Below are 23,300 nucleotides of genomic sequence, written 5' to 3' on the forward strand. Positions count from 1 at the left end.
AAATAGTTTTTAATTGAAACATCAGTAAAAATCAGGGAGAAAATTCTCAGTATACACACTTTACAAGTGGAATACGCATAGCAGTTCTGGTTTTTTGATTAAGTTTAATGTCCCTGGCATGTGTGTTTGAAGGAGAATCTGTGCAAGTCGAAGCCACATCCCAAGTTAGCTGGTACTTTGCAAATGTTTAGGCAATCGCTGTGCTGACGGAAATAGGATCTACAGAAGGTATGAACATGACATAGCACAAAACAAGCCAGGTTTATATGCCTTGAAATCAGAAAAAGAAAAGCGTTCAATGTGTTCCATAAGTTTACCAACTAAAGCATCACCATTTTCTGTGAAATATTTACGATTAAGATTGTTGGCATTAGGCAGTGTTTTAACTGATGGACAGACAGCACTGTCACACAAAGTCACCACTACATACCTCTCTGCAGTAAACAGTGGCTGCCCAGCAAAGCACAGCGCTCTGACAAACTCATTAACACAAACATTCTGCACTCTCTTTTTATTGAAGCTTGTGTAAAAGCCAAATAAATGGATTGCTTGTCTCTCAGTTCACTTTTTTATTTTAGTTTAATGTGTCGCTTATTTTTCAGTATGTTCTTTTATTTTCAGCGTAAACATGTACCTCTATGCAGAAGTTTTTGCAGCGCTATGCGTCCTCTGCCTCAGACTCACCTGCTATTTTTGCTTTTTGTATGCTTCGAAACATTAGCATCCTTTGAATATTCATAAACTGATTTACTTTTTCAACCCAAATCCTCATTCACTAAAAATATTATATTTTCGTGTAAGTATTTTAATTTAGTTTTTGATCAAGCTAATAGTTACTATGCCCAGCAATTGCCACAATAATCAGACTTTGATTGTCCAACATAATCAGGTGATAATGTGTTTGTGAAGTGACAGAGAACGACGTTTTAATCTTATTTGATTCTCTGACGTCTGAACGCCTGCTCTATCCATGGGTAGTGTGTCGGGCTGCTTATTACAATATCAGAGTCAAAATAAAACAGCATTTTAATTAAAATATTGTGCATTTCCTAGAAATAGTACAGGGAAAATATTGAATAATGAACAAAAATCGGGTATAAGTCCAGTTAAAAAAAAAATAAAAAATTGGGAAAAAACCAGAAACGCGTACACTAGGAATGGGTAGGGTCCTACACATAAACATGCTGGAGTTGCAAGTGGTATTCCTTGCTCTCCACCACTTCCTCCCAGTGCTGAGTGGTACACATGTGCTGATCCGGACAGACAGCGCAACAATGGTGACATATGTCAACCACCAGGGAGGCCTACGGTCCCTAGGGTTGCATCGCATAGCTTTCAAGCTGTTGATGTGGACTCAGAGGAATCTGCTGTCCCTACAGTTGACGCACATTCCCACAGCGGTGAACTGGGCAGCGGACCTCCTCTCCAGGAGCGGCCCGCATCCGTCGAAGTGGTGACTCCACCCTCAGATGGTGGAGTGCATTTGGGAATGGTTCAGGAAGGCGCAGGTCGATCTCTTCGCTTCAGCAGAGATGACACAGTCTCGACTGCGTATAATGGTGCTAGTCTGCCCCCACCTGGTAGGGTAGCCGCACACTCCACTAGAAGGTTGGCTACATCTTGGGCCCTTTTCAAAGGGGCCTCGATGTCTGGCATTTGTACTGCGGTTAGCTGGGCTACGTCGCACACTTTCTCCACGTTCTACCGTGTTAATGTGGTAGACCCTGCTTTGCCTTCTGTAGGCACAAGGGTCCTTGAGGGTGTAAGTACACACCGCTAACCTCTGGGTTAGACAGTGTTGTGTGTCCTTCATATGCTGCCTCTTCCTCGCGATGGCTTTGGTATACATTATCCCATACCTAATGTAGTGGTGGTCATCATCGAATTGAAAGGGAACGTTAGGTTGCTTACTGTGACCCTGGTTCCCTGAAAGAGAAGACGACCATTACCTCCGAGGTCGCTTCGGTTGCGGATTCCCTGTGAGTGACAGTTTTATTCCCTCGGTAGGCGGGACCGAGTGCGTCAAGCCAGGAAGGTGCTTTCGGCAGCTCTGGTATAGAGAGCTCAGCAATACCTACCCAAAGGGCAGGAATATCCCATACCAATGTAGTGGTGGTCGTCTTCTCTTTCAGGGAACCAGGGTTACGGTAAGTAACCTAACATTTGTGCTAATATTCCCCTGGAAAAAAATGATAATACCAAACTACGTGCATTTCTGAACAAACGCAATAAATGCTGGAATAATTCCTACAGCAGGTCAACTGAGAAGAGAATATCACCCCAAATTGCTGAGTTGCACAAGATGAAAAGTGCTGAGTGGTACACATGTGCTGATCCGGACAGACAGCGCAACAATGGTGACATATGTCAACCACCAGGGAGGCCTACGGTCCCTAGGGTTGCATCGCATAGCTTTCAAGCTGTTGATGTGGACTCAGAGGAATCTGCTGTCCCTACAGTTGACGCACATTCCCACAGCGGTGAACTGGGCAGCGGACCTCCTCTCCAGGAGCGGCCCGCATCCGTCGAAGTGGTGACTCCACCCTCAGATGGTGGAGTGCATTTGGGAATGGTTCAGGAAGGCGCAGGTCGATCTCTTCGCTTCAGCAGAGATGACACAGTCTCGACTGCGTATAATGGTGCTAGTCTGCCCCCACCTGGTAGGGTAGCCGCACACTCCACTAGAAGGTTGGCTACATCTTGGGCCCTTTTCAAAGGGGCCTCGATGTCTGGCATTTGTACTGCGGTTAGCTGGGCTACGTCGCACACTTTCTCCACGTTCTACCGTGTTAATGTGGTAGACCCTGCTTTGCCTTCTGTAGGCACAAGGGTCCTTGAGGGTGTAAGTACACACCGCTAACCTCTGGGTTAGACAGTGTTGTGTGTCCTTCATATGCTGCCTCTTCCTCGCGATGGCTTTGGTATACATTATCCCATACCTAATGTAGTGGTGGTCATCATCGAATTGAAAGGGAACGTTAGGTTGCTTACTGTGACCCTGGTTCCCTGAAAGAGAAGACGACCATTACCTCCGAGGTCGCTTCGGTTGCGGATTCCCTGTGAGTGACAGTTTTATTCCCTCGGTAGGCGGGACCGAGTGCGTCAAGCCAGGAAGGTGCTTTCGGCAGCTCTGGTATAGAGAGCTCAGCAATTCCTACCCGAAGGGCAGGAATATCCTTTGCCTAATGTAGTGGTGGTCGTCTTCTCTTTCAGTGAACCAGGGTTACGGTAAGTAACCTAACATTTGTGCTAATATTCCCCTGGAAAAAAATGATAATACCAAACTACGTGCATTTCTGAACAAACGCAATAAATGCTGGAATAATTCCTACAGCAGGTCAACTGAGAAGAGAATATCACCCCAAATTGCTGAGTTGCACAAGATGAAAATTGTACAAGTGGTAAAGATGTCTGACAGTGTATCTGTAGTTACTGAGATGTCTACAAATGCAAAAGATCAGTATGTGTTGCATATTTTGTTTGTTCTCCAAGGACTATCGAATACCTTTGAACTGAATGTAATATTAGCCGATACAGTTAATCTGCACTCTGTGAATTACTCATCAGTAGCACAGGGCGTTGTGAAATGTTTAAAAGCATTTGAAGTTAATTTTAATAATGTGACTGGATTTGTCTCTGATAATGCCAGTTACATGATCAAGGCATACAATGACATTCTTTGAGGTTTACTGCCAAATTCAGTACATTTGACTTGTAGTGCCCACATAATAGCCCTTGCCAGCAATATCTGGGCAAATAATTTTCTGAAAGCAGACAAGCTGGTTGATTTTTTTTGCCCAAGCAGAAAATTACATTTTAAAGACCACCTGACAGAAGCAATTCAACAAGAAGGCTGTACTTTACCCATAAAGTTGCGACTTGAGCCAAGCATAACATGATGGGGTTCTTGGTATTCTACTGCTGAATATCATTCCAAATACATCCCTTTTTCCACAGACTTCGTGGAAAAGGAAATGCACATTTCACCAAACACTGTAGTGTTAAAGGACCTCCAGAACTTTCTTAAAGATGTACAAAGTTTAAAATCTCAGCTCTACCTAATTGCGATGCATGTCAAGGGACTGGTGTGTCTGATTCAGTGGTTTGAAAGCCGTGAAGTGAGAGTCCATCAAACATTTAAGTTGCAGAATTAATAAATACACACTGAGCAATAGCACAAGAGGTACACAGCAGAGATGCTGCAGTAAACAATGTGTAAAAACCTTCCATTAAGTTTCTGAAAAACTGACTAATTACTACAACCAGGATCAATGCAAAAAGAAACCATGTTTTTTCAACCAGTTCCTATCTTTCTGATGGTAGTGAGGATATTGGAGCCAAAACAAGTGTGTAGTTTGGATCTGGAAGCCCTCCCATTATATTCTATTGCAGGATTTGATGCTGACTGTAAATCAGAAATGGACAAATACCTACCATATGCAAAAGAAAACAGCAGTAGAATGACTTTGAATGAATTTTGGATTAAAGCTGAAGAATTATTTCCCAATTTAACAAGAAAGGCTGAAATATATTTGTCAGTTGTTACCAAGTCTGTAGATGCTGAAAGAAGTGTTTGTTCTTATAGCCAAGTTTTTACAGAAAAATGATAGTCTGTGAAAGAAGGCAGGGGTAACCAACTGGCGATGCTCAAGTTTAATAGAGACATTTAATGCATGGGACATTTTCTTTCATGCAACTGTAAGTGACACTTAATGTGCTGCTTATGAATAACCTTGTATTATGCTTTATTATTATTATTATATTATTATTATTATTATTATTATTATTATATTATTATTATATATATATATATATATATATATATATATATATATATATATATATATATATATATATATATATATATATATATATAATATATATGTTACAGCATTGATGTTATGATTTCAGTATTTTATATAAATTGTTCCGGGAATCAGTGCTGTTTTTTTTTTTTTTTTTTTTTTTTTTTTTTTTTACAGAATGTTAAATTACTAGTAAAATGAAGCAATTAAATTATTTATTTACACATTCTAAGAAATAATATTAAATAAGACTATTAGTAATAAAGGGATGCCTGTCTAAATAAATGTCTGTAGCTGCTGCTGCCTTAATCAACGCACCAATGTGTGTTAATGGAATGTCTAATTGAGATTATTAATCAATAAGTGATTTAATCAAGCAGACTACATGACCACCTTGTGGTGGGAGGAATGAAGTGCAGCCTAAGAAAGCAGATCGTGTAAAACACAGGGCCCTAGGAATGGGTTATCTAGCCATGTTGTTGATGCTGAATCATTGGGATGCTCGACTCTATGCTGGATTAGCAAAGATCATGCCCAGGCCATATGCATTACATATTGACAAGATGAAGACGGTCATTTTTTTTTTTTTTCTGACAGGGTTGCTTATGTTACAGAAACCCCAGAATCCTTGGTTTCTATTCCAGTTGCTATTGAAGGCTGCATATGATTTGATCATGATTACTGTTACCACATTTAATGTATTTATTTTTTATATTTGCTGAGGAGATTTGTGTAATAATTGTTGTAATTTATTTTACAAGAAAACAATAACTCTTTGAACATGTGTCTTTATATTTAATTTATATTGAATTGAAAACATGGGGGAAAAGTACTCTTTAAAATAGTGCTGGGATGAACATCTATTAGAATATTTTTTTCAAAATCTAAAGGAAACTTTTAAAATTCTTGGATAAGTATAATTCTGATTACTAGGGGTGTACTTAAATCATGGTAAATGTAGGTATTTTTCACGGGTAGGTTGTAGAATAAAATTAGGATTTGTCAGACCTGTTTAAACATTAAATAACCCTAAGTAGACAGTATATCAGGACACTATAAAGCCTAAAAATAGCGGTACTTGCTTCCTTACTAAAACATAGTGCTGCCATTTGTTAAAAAGGCAAGCATGCAGCCTGCAGTTGAGTTGCCCGTACGTTGAGACTGCTGCACGCTCTGCACCCACTGAATTGGTTGGAAGTTAAGGCAAAGCTTTGCTAAGTTATACAGACATGGAATTAGAAACAGTCCCAAAACTTGGTTACCAAAGGGCATCTGGCATACTTTAATAAAGGCAATGTATGCAGCACGTTCGTTGTCATGTTATTTGTCCCATCCAATAATTTATTTTATCAGTACTGAGTCAAAACAAAGAAAACGTGGTTGTTTGGGTCTAAAATTCCAACTGCGAAAAAGTAAGCAGCTGGCTGAAGCGAGGTGGCTGTGCTAGATCGTTTTAATACTGATTTAACTTTGCAGACAGGAATATATTTTGTCTGGGCTGACTTTCCAGTTTGGTTTCTGAAAGCTGTTTATTTAACGTTCTGTTCAGCAGCATCTGTAGTAGCCTTTTGTTTAATGTGTGATTCTGAAGCTAAATAGCAATCGATCGTATTTTCGCCAAAGACACATAGATAGGCAAAACAATTACCGCCATCTGCATGTACAGTTTTTTTTGGGAAATATCTTGACACGATCAATCACCGAAATATACTTTGCTTTTTTTGCTTTGTCTTTAATTTCTGGTATTTTACCTCCAATGCTGAAAATTAGATTTTAGCAACCTAAATCAAAACAATGCAGCACTGACTTTGTCCCACCCCCTACTGCACAGTACAGGTCACAGGAAAGCAGTACAGAGGCACAGATAGGCTGATTAAAACATTGTCTCATAGAAAATCAAACATTGTTCAGAACTGTGGAACACTCGGTGTAACTTGCTTCACAGTCACTTTCAGGAATGTCAGATTCATGTCGTTAAATGTTTAAACTTTACGATTTAAACACGTTTAAACAATTAACTTTACCGCACTGGGAACTTGTAAGCAATCAAAAGATATCTTGAGAAGCCCTCCATTAGAGTGTTGTTACTTTTTTATGATGCACTACAACGTTACAATAACATTCATGTATAACATTATTTATTAAAGAATACTCACTTACTAAAGCTGATCTCTAGATTTGACAGGCACATTTTGACAATGGTTAAACGTTTAGGAAAAATTATAAAATTAGAAAACAGTTAACCCTATGCTGCCTACGGGGAATGACCATATTAGGTCATAAATATAAACACTTTCTGTTTAAGCGCTTGTAGTTTTGGAACCTTATATCAGAAATTATAACCCAATACACCTACAGAAAGACATTAATTAGATCTTTCTAGTGATGTCATTTATTTTGTTATGGGCTGATTTTTTTTTTCATGAGCTACACCTCCCACAAAATTATCGAAATATGAAAAATAATAAATAATATTTTTAAAAATGGCCAATTTCAACCTTTTCCCAAGGGTTATATATAAAAAACTTCGAGTACATTGTAGCTGCACAATTTGTCAAGGATTTCAAATCTGAAATCAGAATTGAAATATCTTGTACATTTGCAGAGCTAGATAAGCTTTTACAATGCATAGTATTTTACAATAAAATCAACTTCTAAAATGGCAAAGGCAGACCTGGGCTAAGACTTGCCAAAAAGTAAGATTGGAAACATTATTGCCCTGTTTGAGATGCAATTATATTTCAGTATTAAAATAAAAGAAACAAACCACAAGTTATCAAGTAAAATGTTTCATTTATGTTTTTATTGGAAAAAAAAGCATATTACAAATAAAACATTGATATTAAGACTTTTATTTGGGAGGTATACAAAAAACCCCTTCCATATTGTGCTGTATTTATGTATTTTCAAAACTACCCTGTAGTTGAAGTGCTGGGCTGGGGCTCCTCCAGATCATTCTCCTGAGATCAGAGCTACCCATAAGGGATTGAAGGAAGAGAGGACCGGACTCTCGGAGAGCCGCTGTAGCTGAGCGACTTGGGAACGGAGCTATCCACCAGAACTGAACAGACCTCCGAAGGAGAGCTTTGAAAAGTAAAAATTAGAAGGACTCGGGATCGTGGAACTGAGCTTACGGGAGTCCTGGAGCTAGAAAGAAAGAAGTAGAGAGATTAGAAAGAGATTGAAGGACTGCGAGGCAGACTTCGCGTCGGCAGCAGAGAAGGAGAGAGAGACTCCAGAAATTAGTATAGGGAAAGCGCACGAGCTGCGAAAGGATAGAAAGGCCTCTGGCTTGACACAGAACCTCCAGCTCGAAGGGCGTAGCCCCCCGCAGAACCGCACCTGTGAGGATAGAAAGAACTGCAGCCCCTGCACAACATAGATTTAAGTGGGGAAAAATCAAACAAGGCAAAGAGAGGTTAGTATTGACGACCTAAAGGAAAGAGGAACAAAAACCTTTGGATAGGAAAAAAAAACTTTTTTATTTGTTGGTTGGCCAGAAGAGGCAGCTTGGCGAAAGATTAGATGGAGCAGATCTCTTACCGCGGCGGGGTTGAGGAATGGCGGCAGCTGCTGCTAGAACTGGAGCAGAAGAGACGTCTGGAAACAATGAATGACTCGGGTTGTCTCCGAAATCCAGTGGAGGAGAAGTACTGGGCGGAATATCCATGTTTGATTGAAGCAAAGTAGCTGCTCATGGGATAGCAAGTAGGTGGTAGTTCTTGCTCCCTTTTTTTAAAGTATTATTTATTTATTTTAAATAGCTTTAGCTAAGAGTTTCTTTCTATTTTTCTTTTTTTGAAAAGTAGACGCACAGACTATTAATAGACTGGTACCTACCAGCTCACACGAAGAACAAATGCTAGAGAGGGCGGAAGAGGAAACAGGGCACTTATATAGAAGAGGGAGAGTGATTGACAGGGACATTAAAGATAGGGGAAGGATAGACGTGACTCACCAGCGCCCCCTGAAACTCAACCTAAACACTTAATAATAATAATACTCCCCATCCTTTTTCACACACAGAAAAAAGTAAACTAATAACAGCAGGTTTTGTTTCCACACACTGCCTTTAGGGTTCGTTGTACAGCAATCGGACATGGCTCTTCCCTGGGTTTCTAATGAGGTCAAATAATCTGTTATTACTCAGTAACAGAACAGCATGGCCAGGATGACACTCTGATGCCATGGACGCTTGTTAACTCTTTCAGTGGATAAAATCAGTATTTCATACAAACAAAGGTAAATAAATAACTCCAGTACTGGGATCAGTAGTTTCATGATTACCTTATAACGTACCACAACAATGCCATTTCCCTCAATTATGCAACAGCTCTCTCGTTGTTTTCTAACGCAAATAAAGCACTGCTAATAAACAACATAAAAGCACTGCTTGCCGATGAAACACTTCACACGGACACACGAGCCTTGCACTCGAATCGAACTTTCAGTGAACTACAATGATTGTTTTAGAGAAACAAAGGTAAATACATTTTGTAAAGTTGTACTGTGGTATAATAGTGACAGACACTGCTGTGATGTGTTGTATGATAATAATGGAACTCCCTCATTCAAATGACTCAGGAGTTATTACCTCTTTAAAACCCCACAGCAATGCCATTATCGCTTAAGATCCTATAAGACTTTCTAGCACTGAGATGCAGAACAAGAGATAGAGGACTGCTTATATATCTGAATAACCCTGTGGAGTAAAACTTGCTGTTTGTATTAAAAATAAAACCTTGCCAACTCTTTTTTTTTTTTTTAAATAACATTGTCATGATTGTGTTTTAGCCTGCTGTTGAATTGTTTTATTAACGTCTAACAAATAATATCTTCAGCCTCCCTTAAAGCTAATAAAATAATTCCATGCATTTTATTTACAAGGGTAAAATATATCTGGTGAATAAGACATAGAAATTGAGAGCTTACTTTAATCTAGCATAGTAAATATATTTTTGCTGCAAGATATTTTTCTTTCAGAACTGCACTTTTAAGACCTATGTACCTAGCAGAAGTGCCAAACACATACGTTTTATGGAAATGTGTTGTTAGCTAAAATGATTAATGTTAAAATATGTCCTCTTGGTTTGTAACTATATATATTTTTGTCCAAATAAAAAAAAATACACTTTACTCACCGCACTGTCCTCTCTTTACTATGTTACTATTAGCAGATGACTAGGCATGTGACATTTTCAGATAACATTTCTGTTTTGGCATTTGGCCATATTTAATCTCTTGAGCAACTCTGAGATCTAGGCAGGAAGGCAGTTTGATTGCCAACCCCTCTTTACAGAGGTCGAAAGTGGCGAGCAGGAGTAAACTTAAAGCATGGCACAGACAACCTGGGGAGGCAGAATTTAATTTACCTGGCTTGGTTATTTTATTGGCTTCCAGTTGATTTATAATTAAAGGAATGCTACCAGTGCAAACTCTTATTTAGTTTTTCTTTTTTGTTGCCTTCCTCAGAGTTCCCTGCCTGAGCTTCTCGTTGCTGTTTATTCAGTGTAGGTATCTATCGTCCAAGGTTGAGCTCTGTGATGATATTTTGTCGCTTTATATTTAAGTGGGAATTGAGCTTAATGAAACCTAATACTAGGAAGCCATTCTGTGCGTTTCAAATCCAAAGTCTTCCTTCCCCTTTTGATATGTCTAAAAAAGATATTTGTTGTTATTTTGTATTAAATCTAATACAATATAAATATACATAGGCATGAAATGTTCTTGTATGTAATACCATAACACTAGGAGTATTATAGATATTAGACAAGTCATAGAAGTGTTTTATACAGTTATTATACTACAAACACTGACATATTTAATACGAACTGAACACATATTCCATGGTGCAAATGAAACTAAAACCCATTGTTAATTCTAAGATACTCAGAAAAAGTTATCTTACTATGAGAGTTTTGGTTTTTAAACATGCTTTCCACAATGCCTCTAAGAATGCTAATTGAGGTCTACTGTTGCGACAGATCGAAAGACACTTGGTGTTAGATCTCCCTCCCAGCCTGAGCAAGTACTACATAAAGGGAGCAGAATACCCTGGACTAAAAGGCATGACACTTAATTCCTGTGTGTAGGTGTAAGTCGGTCTGCTGGAAAGGGGACTGAGCTACGGTACCCGAACTCAATGACCCGAACGGGAAACGACATAGCATCCGCGGATTGGAGGAGTGGATGCGCTCGTTAACCAAGGGGTCACGAGCGAAGGTATAAAATAGGGACGTAGCAAAGTAATTTGTTTCTTTGTAAATAGGTAGAAAAACAACCTAAATTGAGTCCCTGCATTTAAAAGAAACAGTGAGTGTTCTGTTAGTCTGTCTTGTAAACGTTGTTTGTTTGTTTCATCTGTTTTCAAGATTACTAGCACGATCCGGAGCCAACTTTTGATTGCGGTTCAAACCCGTGGGATTGTACAAACTGAAGTGATATATGCCACTGTATCGCTTCCATCAGTTATTATTTACAGGTATTCACCATAAGGCTCTGAACATTATCATTTTTAGAAATTCCTCAAACAAATAATTATAGGAAAAATCTACTGTAGCAAAAGTTTCTCTCAAAAAATGCTAATTCAAGAGTATTCATACCCTGACAAAGAAAATGCGTTTGTTTGCCCCTTTAAATGCAGACCCACACCCGCACTTTAGTTTTAAAGTGATTTTGCATTATTTTTAATAACACAAAATAAAAAATAAAATAAAACAAAAACCCAGCTCTTACGAGCACTAACTGACACACACTGGAACCTAAACTATAAAACAGGACAGCTGAGCTGTTTACTGTTAAACAAAACAAACAAACAAAAACATATAGTTTTTTCACACAGTCAAAAGGTTTTTCACTACCTTTCTTTTTATATGCTTGTGCACACTATCAAGCAGGCTTCTATTCACACCAGCAGCCCAGAACAGATTGGCTGGTTTCTTTAAATACTCTGCAGATGGCTCTAATTTACAATGGTAGCCTGGTACAGGGGATAATTACTAATAAAACAATTAACAAACAATTCAATAAATATATGTTTTATGCAGGGAGGATATTAACCCCCTCTCTGCTGTGTTACTATATATATATATATATATATATATATATATATAGTTATTTAGTTGAGACCCTTCAAGTCTGCTTGAAATCTGTGGTGGACCATTTTTCCACCAGCTAGCATTGCAAACCTATAATCTTGTGATGGTGTTGCAGGGTATCATTTCCAGTGTAGAGTGACCTGCACGTCAGTGATGAACAGCTTTGCAAGGCAAAGTAAGTGGTAGAGTTACTACAAAGTGCACTGTTTCCTTCCTGGCTTTATGCATATTGCATGCAAACCAGACAGTGTATCATGACTTGTGAAACATATCAATCTGACAATTGTTTCCATTCAAATATTTACACATGCATGGTGTTCTGAAAGACAGATATATTTCAATATAAATTATCATAGTTTTCACTTAAACAATCTTTCAAGTTCACTTGAAAAGACCAAACTGAATTTGGTGTAGAGGAGACCCTGTGGGATACAAATTGAGGGATTGTACTCACTATGAATTGTATTCAATTCTCTATCAATTACTATTTCGTGTATAGGTGTTTCAGACTGGAATCGTGGGGAAATTGCTATTCATAAACCTGTTGTTCCCCTCTGAACCAGGTAGGATCTGGCAAAGACAACGAACAGATGAACCAATACATGTGTATTTACTTGACTTTTAAACTGTTTTTTCATTGACTGGGACAGTACCTCTTTTCTTTTAAGGATGTGTTGCATTAACTGTATTCATGCAAAGTGACAAGTGAGTGAGTTTTCAGATGCTTCTTGTAACCCCACCACCCTCGGGCCGTCTTTGTTTGCAATATGTTCATAATGAACTGCTTTAATAAGGTGGTCTTTGAATTGTTTACTGTGTGCTGGGAGTAAAGGACAACACAATACATGTGCAGTCACTTACTTACGCTGTAGTGCGTTGTTATATTCGTAAGCTTTGGTTATATCTTTGCAACAATTGAATCTTTTCATAATCTGGGGGATACAGTAAATGGATGAGTAGCAGCTATGATGTTACAGCAGGCACAGAGCTTGTTTGTTAAGGTATTGTCAGTGTAGTAGATTTACAGCCTAGATGAGCAGGAATTTCCTTATTAAATTTGCATTAAGTTTTGCATTTTCCCATGCTTTACTAATGCTTGTCCTAGCCATGCTCACTGTGCCCTACCAAACATCCACTGTCCATGCTTTAACCCTAACCCACTGTGTCCATCCCTACGCAAAGACAGAGCTAATTATAATTACACAGAAAAACCCTAAGAAGGAAAGTTATGTAAAAAGTTGTCACCTTATGAGCCTACAGTGAATATGAGAGCTCACTGCTCCACTGCTATTGTAAGCTACAGGAACATTCTTACAATGTTCTATAGTATTTGTACAATATACTGTAAAATAGACATATGATTCCTATGGTACTCTTATACTAATTCATCCTATAGTACTCTGTGGTAAAGTGTATGCTGATTGTGAACAGGTCACCCTACTTTCCCTACTTTCATTGTTTAGCGCCCTCACAGGTCGGGAGGGAGATTTACAACCAAGGTTCATTATATTTCTGTCACATACTCTTATACTAATCCATCAGTATTACTACAGTCTTACTGAAGGAGTCCTACAATATTCCCTAGCATTACAGAGGATCATACAATATACCCAATAGGATATTAAAAGGGTAAAACATGAAATGGAGGACAAGCTGTCAGACTGGACAGTATAACTAACAATTAGCCCAGATGAATGGTACACAAATAAAGTTTTTTTTTTTTTTTTTTTTAAAACATCCAGTCACAATTATACTGGGATCCCTAGCCAAGTGTGAATTTAAATAGTCTCTCTGTTTGTTTGTGGTAACAAGAGTCTATAGTAAACAACACATCTCTATTTACATGTATGAATACAATATTATTATTATGAAAATAAGGACCTGACCTATACAGTAAAGTCACCAGAACTACACACCTACTCCACTCCAGATAGTGCTGAAGAAAGGGACCATGGAGAAGACTCTGGGTGTTTTTCTGGGTGAGTAGCATAGACCATTTTCAAATACCAATTATTAATGCGATATGCAGAACTGGGGAGCTTATATCTGATCTGATATTTTTAGACTGATATTCATGAAAGCTGTTCGTTTCCTTAACAACGACCTAGAACTATGGTTTGAGTTTTACATCATATTTATTCTATGAATCAAAACATTTTTTAAACAACTTATGAGTAAGTGATTTGTGACTATGGTCCCTATTTTTCATAAAAAAAAAAAAGATTTGTAATAATATAATACAAATAGAAAATGTTGACGCTTACTATTTCTTCTTCAGCTCTTTTTGCAGCCTCCTGTTCTGGACAGAGAAGTTCTCATCTAATCAGATTATCTAAAACATGGTATGAAGCACAGCTTTACTGCAGATCCTGCTACACAGACCTGGTCACTGTTACCCCTCAGAATGAACCTGTTCTGGATGCCTCAACTACAGATACGTGGATTGGACTGCACAGAATCCCAGGGGGCTGGCAGTGGTCAGATGGAGACGGCAGCAGCTATTACAATTGGGCACCCGGTGAGCCGAATAATAGCGGGGGGTATGAAGATTGTGCTACTCGTCTAACAAACAATAATTGGAATGATCGTTCTTGTACTTCTAAATTGTATTTCCACTGTTATGAAGGTAAGTGCAATGAGTTGAGAAGTGTAGCTTTACCCACAACCAAGACAATAGCATGTAGTGTACAGGAGTACATCTCATTTTACAGTGTGTGTTCAAAATAAATAATATTCCACAAACTTTCCTTACAGTTTACTATATAACAGTACTTATAAATATGAATGCTGCTCTCTCTCTCGCTTTCTCTTCTCATTCTCTATAATATATATATATATATATCTATATATAGTATATTATATATATAGATATATTATATATATATATATATATAATATATAGATCTAGATATAAAACTTATACTTTTAAAATATATATTATATTAACAGTTTATGAATAAAAAAAAAAACACTTTTAATCTTTAACAAGTGTACAACAGGCCACTTTTAGGACAGCTACGTTTACACTACAACAAAAAGACCTAACCGTCTTGGCTTAGGAGTGTGCAGTGTAAATGGGGTACTAGTGTCCATGCTCCCAGTGCTTACATGTAGATTGTACTAGTACTTCACTGGGATGAACACAGAAATCTTTTTACGTAAGTTAGGACACATTAATGGCTGCATTTCATTTTAATTAAAATATTTTCTAATGTTTTGCCTAATGTTGTCTTTCTTGTCAATTGAGACTCTTACATCGGGCTGCTGTCTATTCCTGCTGTCACCCCAACTTCACTGACTCTGAGCTGGAATCCAGCGCCAGGACTTGTTGACCACTACAGGATAGCAGTCTCCGGGCAGACAAGTCAGACCTTCACAGTGAACAATCAGATTGCTGTTGTGACCTCTCTGACACCCGGCTGTCTCTACACAGTGCAGGTCTTCCCTGTGAAATGTGTCAAAGACCTGCACCCTGCTAGTACATCAGTCTACACAGGTATGTGGAGACAGGTTGGGTTTGAGCTCAACATACACTGCATGGAATGTAGGGTTTGCAGGAAACACTTTCTCTGCATTACTTTGTGAGATACATGCTTCAATGGACCTGTACGAGACTTTTTCCTGGTTAACAGAACAGTAATGAATAATTCTTAGGAAACAATAGTGTACAGTAGTTAAAGGTTAAAGCACACTACATGAATGGTATAATAGTGGGGAAGACAAGGCAAACAGCAAATGAATTCTGGTGCACTTGTATAAGGATCAGGATTTTGCATGGTGTGTTGTTGTAGAATGATGTATTGAATATAATAAGTAATATCCTTGCACTTTTCCAAGCTCCATCCCCACCAGGACAACTAATGACTGACTCTGTGGGACCCAACTTTGTTTCTCTGAGCTGGGGCAGTCCTGCCGGTATGGATAAGATCCCACATAGCTTCAACATCACCTACTGCAGCTCCTTCTGGGATCACCATGGCTCCACCACTGCAGCCTCCAATTCCACTGTCATCTATGACCTGAGACCAGCAAGCCAGTACGTCTTCAACATCACCACAGTGCAGGACAATGGGAACCAGAGCGTGCCTGCCTCTGCATCGTTCTTCACAAGTAAGACTTGCACATTCATTCTCACGATTTAGTTCAATGTATCCCTGTTCAATTCCTCCACGCAACACCAATCTATATCAGATGATTCACAGTGATTATTGCAATTTAACATCTTCAGATATTTGTCTCAGCACAAGTACATCCTTAGAGCTTGAATGCATCACATGTATCTTGGAGCGTGACGATAACACAACCTTCTACTCAAGTCACTAAGCTAACACAACCAACTCGAGACTTCCGGTAAACTTGGGACCTCAACGAATGACACTGCTTGAAGAGATTGAGATGAATTTATAACAACTGTGCATGCACAGAATGTAACTAATACAGTAGAAATTCCGATAATATTTCAGTACTTCTCAAAAGTAAGCAAACCACCCAGACTATCCACTGAGCATCATTTATGAGCTGCAGTGCAGGCACAGGTCATGCTGAACACAGGGCTGCAGTTTGATATGCTTCTCTATTCCGCTGCTCTGAGTTCTAGTGTTAAGGCATTACACCAGAGGCTGTGCAAGATGACAAACCAAAACCTTCTGGGTGCTTAAGAGGCCTTGAGTTGCAATACTTAGGTGTTAGCTTCTAGTTTTGTCAAATTTAACGGATAGTTGTCTCCTTCAAAAAAGAAAAGTTCATTTAAGACTGCTTTTTTGTCTTCTTTTAAAAAATCTAAAAGTTAATTCAAGGCTGAAAATATGGTCCAGAAGTCTTGATATATGAAAATGAAATACAAGTTACTCTACTTTAAAATTAAGAAAATCAGGTTGAAGTTCTTTTCAGTAACATTGTTATACTGTAAATAAGCTTTTTTTTTTTTTTGATTAAAGAAAATAAACTTTTAGATGTACTACAGTTAGTAATATATTTTCAACAGTATTTTAATTCAGAAAGAAAAAAATTCTGAAAATATCACTTGCCAAAAGACACGACTGTAGACAGTACCTATTAATTTGTAGCAGTATGTAAAATTCAGCATTACGACCCAATTGCTAAATTAAATCAAAATGTTACCCCATGCACAGAATTGCATAAATGCAGTTTATCAAAAGATTCAGAAAAAAAACATTCAGAATTGAAACAGAATTTAAAATTGCAGCATGTGCTGCTCAATAAGGCTCGAATTTCACAGTGCACTTGTAAATGAAAATGCACAAAAGCAAGATCACAGACTTAAATAATAACAATGCATCAAGAGTATCTAAAACTGTTTTATTTATTAACTGTTTCATATTTCCATATAGAAACGCTCTTTTTGTTTGTTCATTTGTTGCTGCATTTTCTCTATAGCCCTGGAGCATGTCACAGACACTGGGCCCTGAATACCAAAAGTGCCTTCCGACAGTCCAAAACTCGCTCTATCTGTCTGTTTTAACCTGACTCTTACTTATCCCAACCATTATTTCCATCATAAAATGAAACATTTTCCTGCTGTTTTGTTCAGTAACTCTTTTAACAGTTGTGTTGAGTATTTGCAGAAAAAAAATAACCTTCTTTCTTTTCCCTAAGCTCCATCACCACCAGGACAACTAATATCTGACTCTGTGGGAACCAACTCTGTTTCTCTGAGCTGGGGCAGTCCTGTCGGTATGGATAAGATCCCACACAGCTTCTTCATCAGCTACTCCAGCTCCCTCTCGGGTCACAACGACTCCATCATTTCAGACTCCACTTCCACTGTCATCTCTGACCTGAGACCAGGAAGCGAGTATGTCTTCTGTGTCACCACAATGCATGGCAATGGGGGCTGGAGCTCACCGGTTTTAATATTTCTCTCCACATGTAAGAATTGCACAGCCATTTTTGTGATTTAGTTAAATTAAAAATCAATCATTAAAAAAAGCCTTTTTATTTAGGTCTTCAAAAACGTAATGAGAAACAGGTTACCCACCACCTCTGGTTTGAGTGGGAGTAAGCAACTGCCTCTAGTGGAATCCACTCATTTGACATCACTGTGTAGCTCGGGTTGAGGAGGCTCAATATTTATAAATATGGTGCTGGATTTTCTGAGCTGAAAATATGGTTTAGACATAAGTTTAACCGTGCAGCCTTTATCAAACTAAAAACAACGATAGAAGGAGGCTTGTTTCGGTGTCCTTTAAGACACTATAGGATGTTACAAAATTACTTACTTGGCCTTGAGTTAAATTATTTAGGTGATGCCTGCCGTAGACATATATAATGTTAACTAGATCACCTAAATGTCTTTTATATTTGTAAGCATCAGCACCATCTAGCACCGAGCCATGTTTTATGGACAAAACATGAAACAGTATTTAAGTAACTCTAGTAAGAACCGCAAAATAAAATATTGCAAAGATCATTAAAAAAAAGAAAGTTAATAGGTAAATTCACAGGGTAAGCGAAGATTCAGAACTGTGCATTGCATATCTAAGCACAAATAACAACCATCTACTTTTTTCCCCAAAGCTCCGTCCACACCAGGGCAACTAATGACTGACTCTGTGGGACCCAACTCTGTTTCTCTGAGCTGGGGCAGTCCTGCTGGTATGGATAAGATCCCACACAGCTTCAACATCACCTACTGCAGCTCCTTCTGGGGTCACCACGGCTCCACCACTGCAGCATCCAATTCCACTGTCATCTCCAATCTGAAATCAGGAAGTGAGTACGTCTTCAACGTCACCACAGTGCAGGAGCATGGGGGCCGGAGCACACCTGCTTCAATATCTCTCTTCACAAGTAAGAATTCCTCACTCAATTCCACCCCTCTTGCAGGGGTCACAAGGGTCACACACACAGACCACAGCCAGTTCAGAAACATCAGCATCTGTTGTATACAGAAAATCATATAACTGTGTTGGATGCATTGATGCTACTGAATTGAAACAAGCATTAATGCAGGGCCAGTCTGTCCCTGAGTGTTTAAAGCATGTCTCTTTCGCAGAAGCCAATGAGAGGCGGATGATACTGGCTTTCCGCTGCAACTCCCAGGACTCCCAGGACCCGCTGGCATGCAGAGATCCCAGAGTCAAAGAGGAGATGCTCAACCAGGTAACTACTGGTGTACTGAGTTACAATTGTTCAGGAACCAACACACTAACTCCTATTGTTTGGAAAAAGAAAACAAGACCAGATACTATGAGCTGTGTCAGCGACTGGGTTTGTTCTTTGTTTTTTTTGCAGCTTAAAGAAAAGATAGAAGAGCGCTACTCTGGGGTGTATTGGAGACTGAAATGGAAGGAGAATGGAGGGGGCAACTGTAGATAAACCATTACTGAACTGACAGATCTGGATTATTTATAGATTAATCATCCATACCTATTAAAACACTCACTAGAGCTGAATTTAGAAATGACAAATGTTTTCAACTACAAGTATGGAAGACTTGTTTTTTAGTATTTCTGAATTATAGATTAGTTTTAACTTTAATATATATATATATATATATATATATATATATATATATATATATATATATATATAGATAGATAGATAGATAGATAGATAGATAGATAGATAGATAGATAGATAGATAGATAGATAGATAGATAGATAGATAGATAGATAGATAGATAGATAGATATAACTAAATCGTGCTGAACTTAGAGAATACTAAAAGTAACTTCCATGTGAATGCTTTTCACGAGTAAAGTACGAATTTTAAAATGCTTGAAGTTTGGCAGCATCCTTGCAGATGTGTGTGATATAGTTGCGTCACGGCCCATGCTGCTTACCGACAGGAAAGAGACCCAGAGACAGAAAGCTGCAGTTTAATCAACAAAAACAAACAGACACAAAATAAACACGGCACAAGGGGCAAAATAAAGGTTCAAACTAAAGAACAAAACATGCAGATTGGGCATTGGGCATTGGGCATTTACACTGTACTCACCAAATGCTGTTGATTGTGCTTCCTTTTATACAGGTGGCCATTCCCTAATTAGCACTCAGTTACCTAATTGGAGATTGACCACACCTGTGATTGTTGGCAGGGACAGATTTAACCCCATCCCTGTCATCCTTGCATTCCCACCACACACTATTACACATGCTGGCTTTGGCCCTGCCACAATGTGATAAGAATGTGTGCAGTTTGCAGATAGCCGAGTTTGATCTGCTTTAGAATTAAAAGTGAGAGAATTAAAAGACCCTGCAAAGTACCTGATTGATCCAGTAGAGTAGTGAGGGAATAAGATGGCTAGGCTGAGTACACACTGTGACTGAGAGCTGCACTGCTCTCAATGAAACAGAGTTCAAACTGAAGCTCAGACTCTCTGTCAGCTTCAAAGCAGACAAACAGCTTACCAACAGCTCTGAAATTTGCCCCTGGTTTACAACAAATGTGCTCAGATCATTTCAGGTTTTAGTTAGAATGCTGGTGGAAGAAAAAATAAAAGATGCACCTTGTACCTGCTGTAATAATGTATGTGTTTAAAATAAAGGACAATTGAATATTCCCGTATTTGGCTACGAATTGCATTTTTATTGTAATTGTAAAATGTTATAAAGAACTGCTGTTCACAACACATTTTCTGAACCTTTTTCCCCCCCAAGTCGAAACTCAGACGTTTTCTTATTTTTTTCTCTAAGGTGTTCTGCAAGAAAAGACTTGAGTCTTAAACTGTCGTAAATGAGTAGCCCGTATTGTGTATGCAGAAGAAATAATGTTTAAAGGTTCAAATATTATGTTTTCTAAACATAAAAGGTCACATCATATTATTATGTGTGCAGTGAGCTGCCTGTGCCTCACGTGACTGGTTAATTTGTTACCCAATTTAAATGCAACAAGTGTATTCTCATCCCAGCAGCACCAGCACAGACAGGACCTGCCGAGGTCCTACTCACTACAACAAGGCTCCTGTTCATTTGAACATAACAGTATTGCAAGATCAGTATGGGTTTGTTTATCGCTGGGATCTTAGCCTGTTTCATATCGATAGCTTTTCATAGGTGCTGGTAAATGAGTAATTCTAGTACCACTGATTGTATTACAGTCAATCCACCAGTCTTTGCAGACTAAAAAAATACTTTGTGTTTTTAATTTCTTAGTAGCAATATATATATATATATATATATATATATATATATATATATATATATATATATATATATATATATATATATATATATATATATCACTGATCATGGGTATTTTTCAGCTCAATAGCACAGTTAGCTTTGGGAGCAAATTCAATGCATTTTGTATAATTGTCATATCAAATTTCCCCATACTGTTATTTATTCACACACATTCAAATTAGGATGCTGTGAAAAAAAATAAATTACACTTGATGGTTATTTTCAACATAAAAGACGTTCACATAGTTTTCACTGCAGGGTATTTTCGTTATTAATTGCATAATTTAGTGTTTTAAATTACATTTTTTAAATTGCATTGTCCAACAATTTTTGTAATACATTTTTAAATGTATTGCAATGAGGCATTTATAACAAAGCTGTCCTCTTAGTGGTAATCCCTTAGCACATTTGCAACACAGCTGTCCTCTTAGTGGTAATCCCTTAGCACACTGATGGCACCAGGGTAAGATTTTATTTTTTTAATGACCTATAAATGTTGTGTTATTGTAATTCATTCACTATTGGCATTGCACCTTGTCTGTTGAAACCTGTTTCAGTTTCAACACAAAATATGAATCTTTGCAAAGTAACTAATAAGTTACTAGCCCGAAAAATAGAGGCCCCCCAGTCTTTTCCCTCACACTTCGTTGAAATGATAGGGTTTTAAAGAACCAGCTGCAATGGCATCTTCAGGGCTGTTCGTGCTGCGGGGGCCAGCATGGTGCTGGGGTCGTCCACCAACTGTCATCGGAATTCGTTGACCCTGCTGGAGCCCTTCGTTGCCGCGGTGATGCTCTGTCGCCAGATCGTTCTGCGCAGCACTCCAGACAAGATCGTGCAGCACCTCTGCAAGAGAAAGGTGAGGCTGTATCGCCAGGTTCTGTGTGTATTGTAGTGAATGTATTTAATGCTTAACCTACCCCTTTAAAATGGTAGAATTGAAATGGCTTCTGTCACTCAAGTATAGCAAATGAGGGCGCCATACATTTTGATTTAATTTACGCCCTTGTCTTTCATTCAGTGACATCTGCTTGGGACACCCAATGTTGTACAGTCAGCTATCTAGCAGGTATCTATCTGCTGCTTAATTAAGATCCACAGCTATATAGCCCCTCCAACAGGCCTCATTTCAAACTGTATTATTGGTAAGAATGTTATCAACACACCATACCACCTGTCACAGCAAGCATTCACGTCACAGGATCTTTTCTGGGTTACAATTAATTGGTTACAAACGAGTAGAAAAGAAAACAGGACTGTGCTATGAACTGAATATGAGCGTAATCTGCCGCAGTGGTAACTCCTCTGCTGATTCTGTATGTCTGTGTGTGTGTGTGCTTGTTATGCAGACGGAGAGTCCGGAGTTTCCAGAGGACCTGAAGCACTGGATCAGCTACAACAGTGCCAGCAGCCAGACACTGAGAGCAGAGAGTGAACTGGCGAGGAAATCTCTGTGAGAAGCAACCCCCTTCAGGCCCACCACACTTCAACAGGATAAGCAGCTTCACTGTATTGTGTGGGACTGGATTCTGTTTGTTTTTTATAGTAAAGCAGGAAACATGCAACAGAGCTTCGCTCTGGGGTTTAGTGTTTGAGACTCACACTAACCCTGCTGCACCCAGTCACGGATTTCAGAACTGCCCTCAATGGAGTCTCTTACTGAAATGATCAGGATCCAGGAGTTTGTGCAATTAGATCCATTGCTAAATACTTTTTTTCCTCCCCTTATAGTTCCATGTACATCTCATATTAATAAACATAAATACTCAGGTGAGACTTCAAAGCAGATTTAACAGGGACCTGCTCATTTCAATATACCTGAACAAGGGGAGTACTGCAAACCAGGCCTGGGTGCAGGACTGGTGTGTCTTTCCAACCCTGTCTGTACTGTAACTTTGCTACAATAAAGTAACCATACCTTTGAGAAAGGGTACATTTCTTACCCTGCATGAAATCCATCCAACAGTCCAATGTTTAACACCCTATTTGTTCTGTTTATCATAACTATTTTGACTTGTGTATTTTTTGCATGATTTGTAGTTTTTAATTAGAATCGTTAATAGTGACTGGGGGAAACAGTTTTGATCACCCTGTGTAATATTTGGGTTTCTGCCCATCCCCTGTAAAGGGATGTGTGATGTTGACAGGTAGTGCAAACCTAAACATGTTAGAATCAATTGGGATTTGAGCTGTATGTCCCTATGAATCATGTCTTGTTAATCTAGAAGTATTTGTGGCTGCTGCTGAC

The 23,300-nt window shown here is 38.6% G+C and overlaps 1 protein-coding gene across 1 annotated transcript; it reads left to right on the forward strand.

The window, feature by feature from the left end:
• Positions 1 to 13,853: 13,853 nt before the first annotated feature.
• Positions 13,854 to 18,825, forward strand: LOC121307891 (receptor-type tyrosine-protein phosphatase eta-like). Its single transcript, XM_041240216.1, has 6 exons — positions 13,854 to 13,881; positions 14,193 to 14,528; positions 15,150 to 15,398; positions 15,740 to 16,012; positions 17,519 to 17,791; positions 18,440 to 18,825. The coding sequence occupies exons 1-6, from the start codon at positions 13,854 to 13,856 to the stop codon at positions 18,823 to 18,825; spliced, it is 1,545 nt and encodes a 514-aa protein (XP_041096150.1).
• The last annotated feature ends 4,475 nt before the right edge of the window (positions 18,826 to 23,300 follow it).

Source organism: Polyodon spathula, chromosome 3, assembly GCF_017654505.1.
Source record: "Polyodon spathula isolate WHYD16114869_AA chromosome 3, ASM1765450v1, whole genome shotgun sequence".
In the NCBI taxonomy this organism is placed as follows: domain Eukaryota; kingdom Metazoa; phylum Chordata; class Actinopteri; order Acipenseriformes; family Polyodontidae; genus Polyodon; species Polyodon spathula.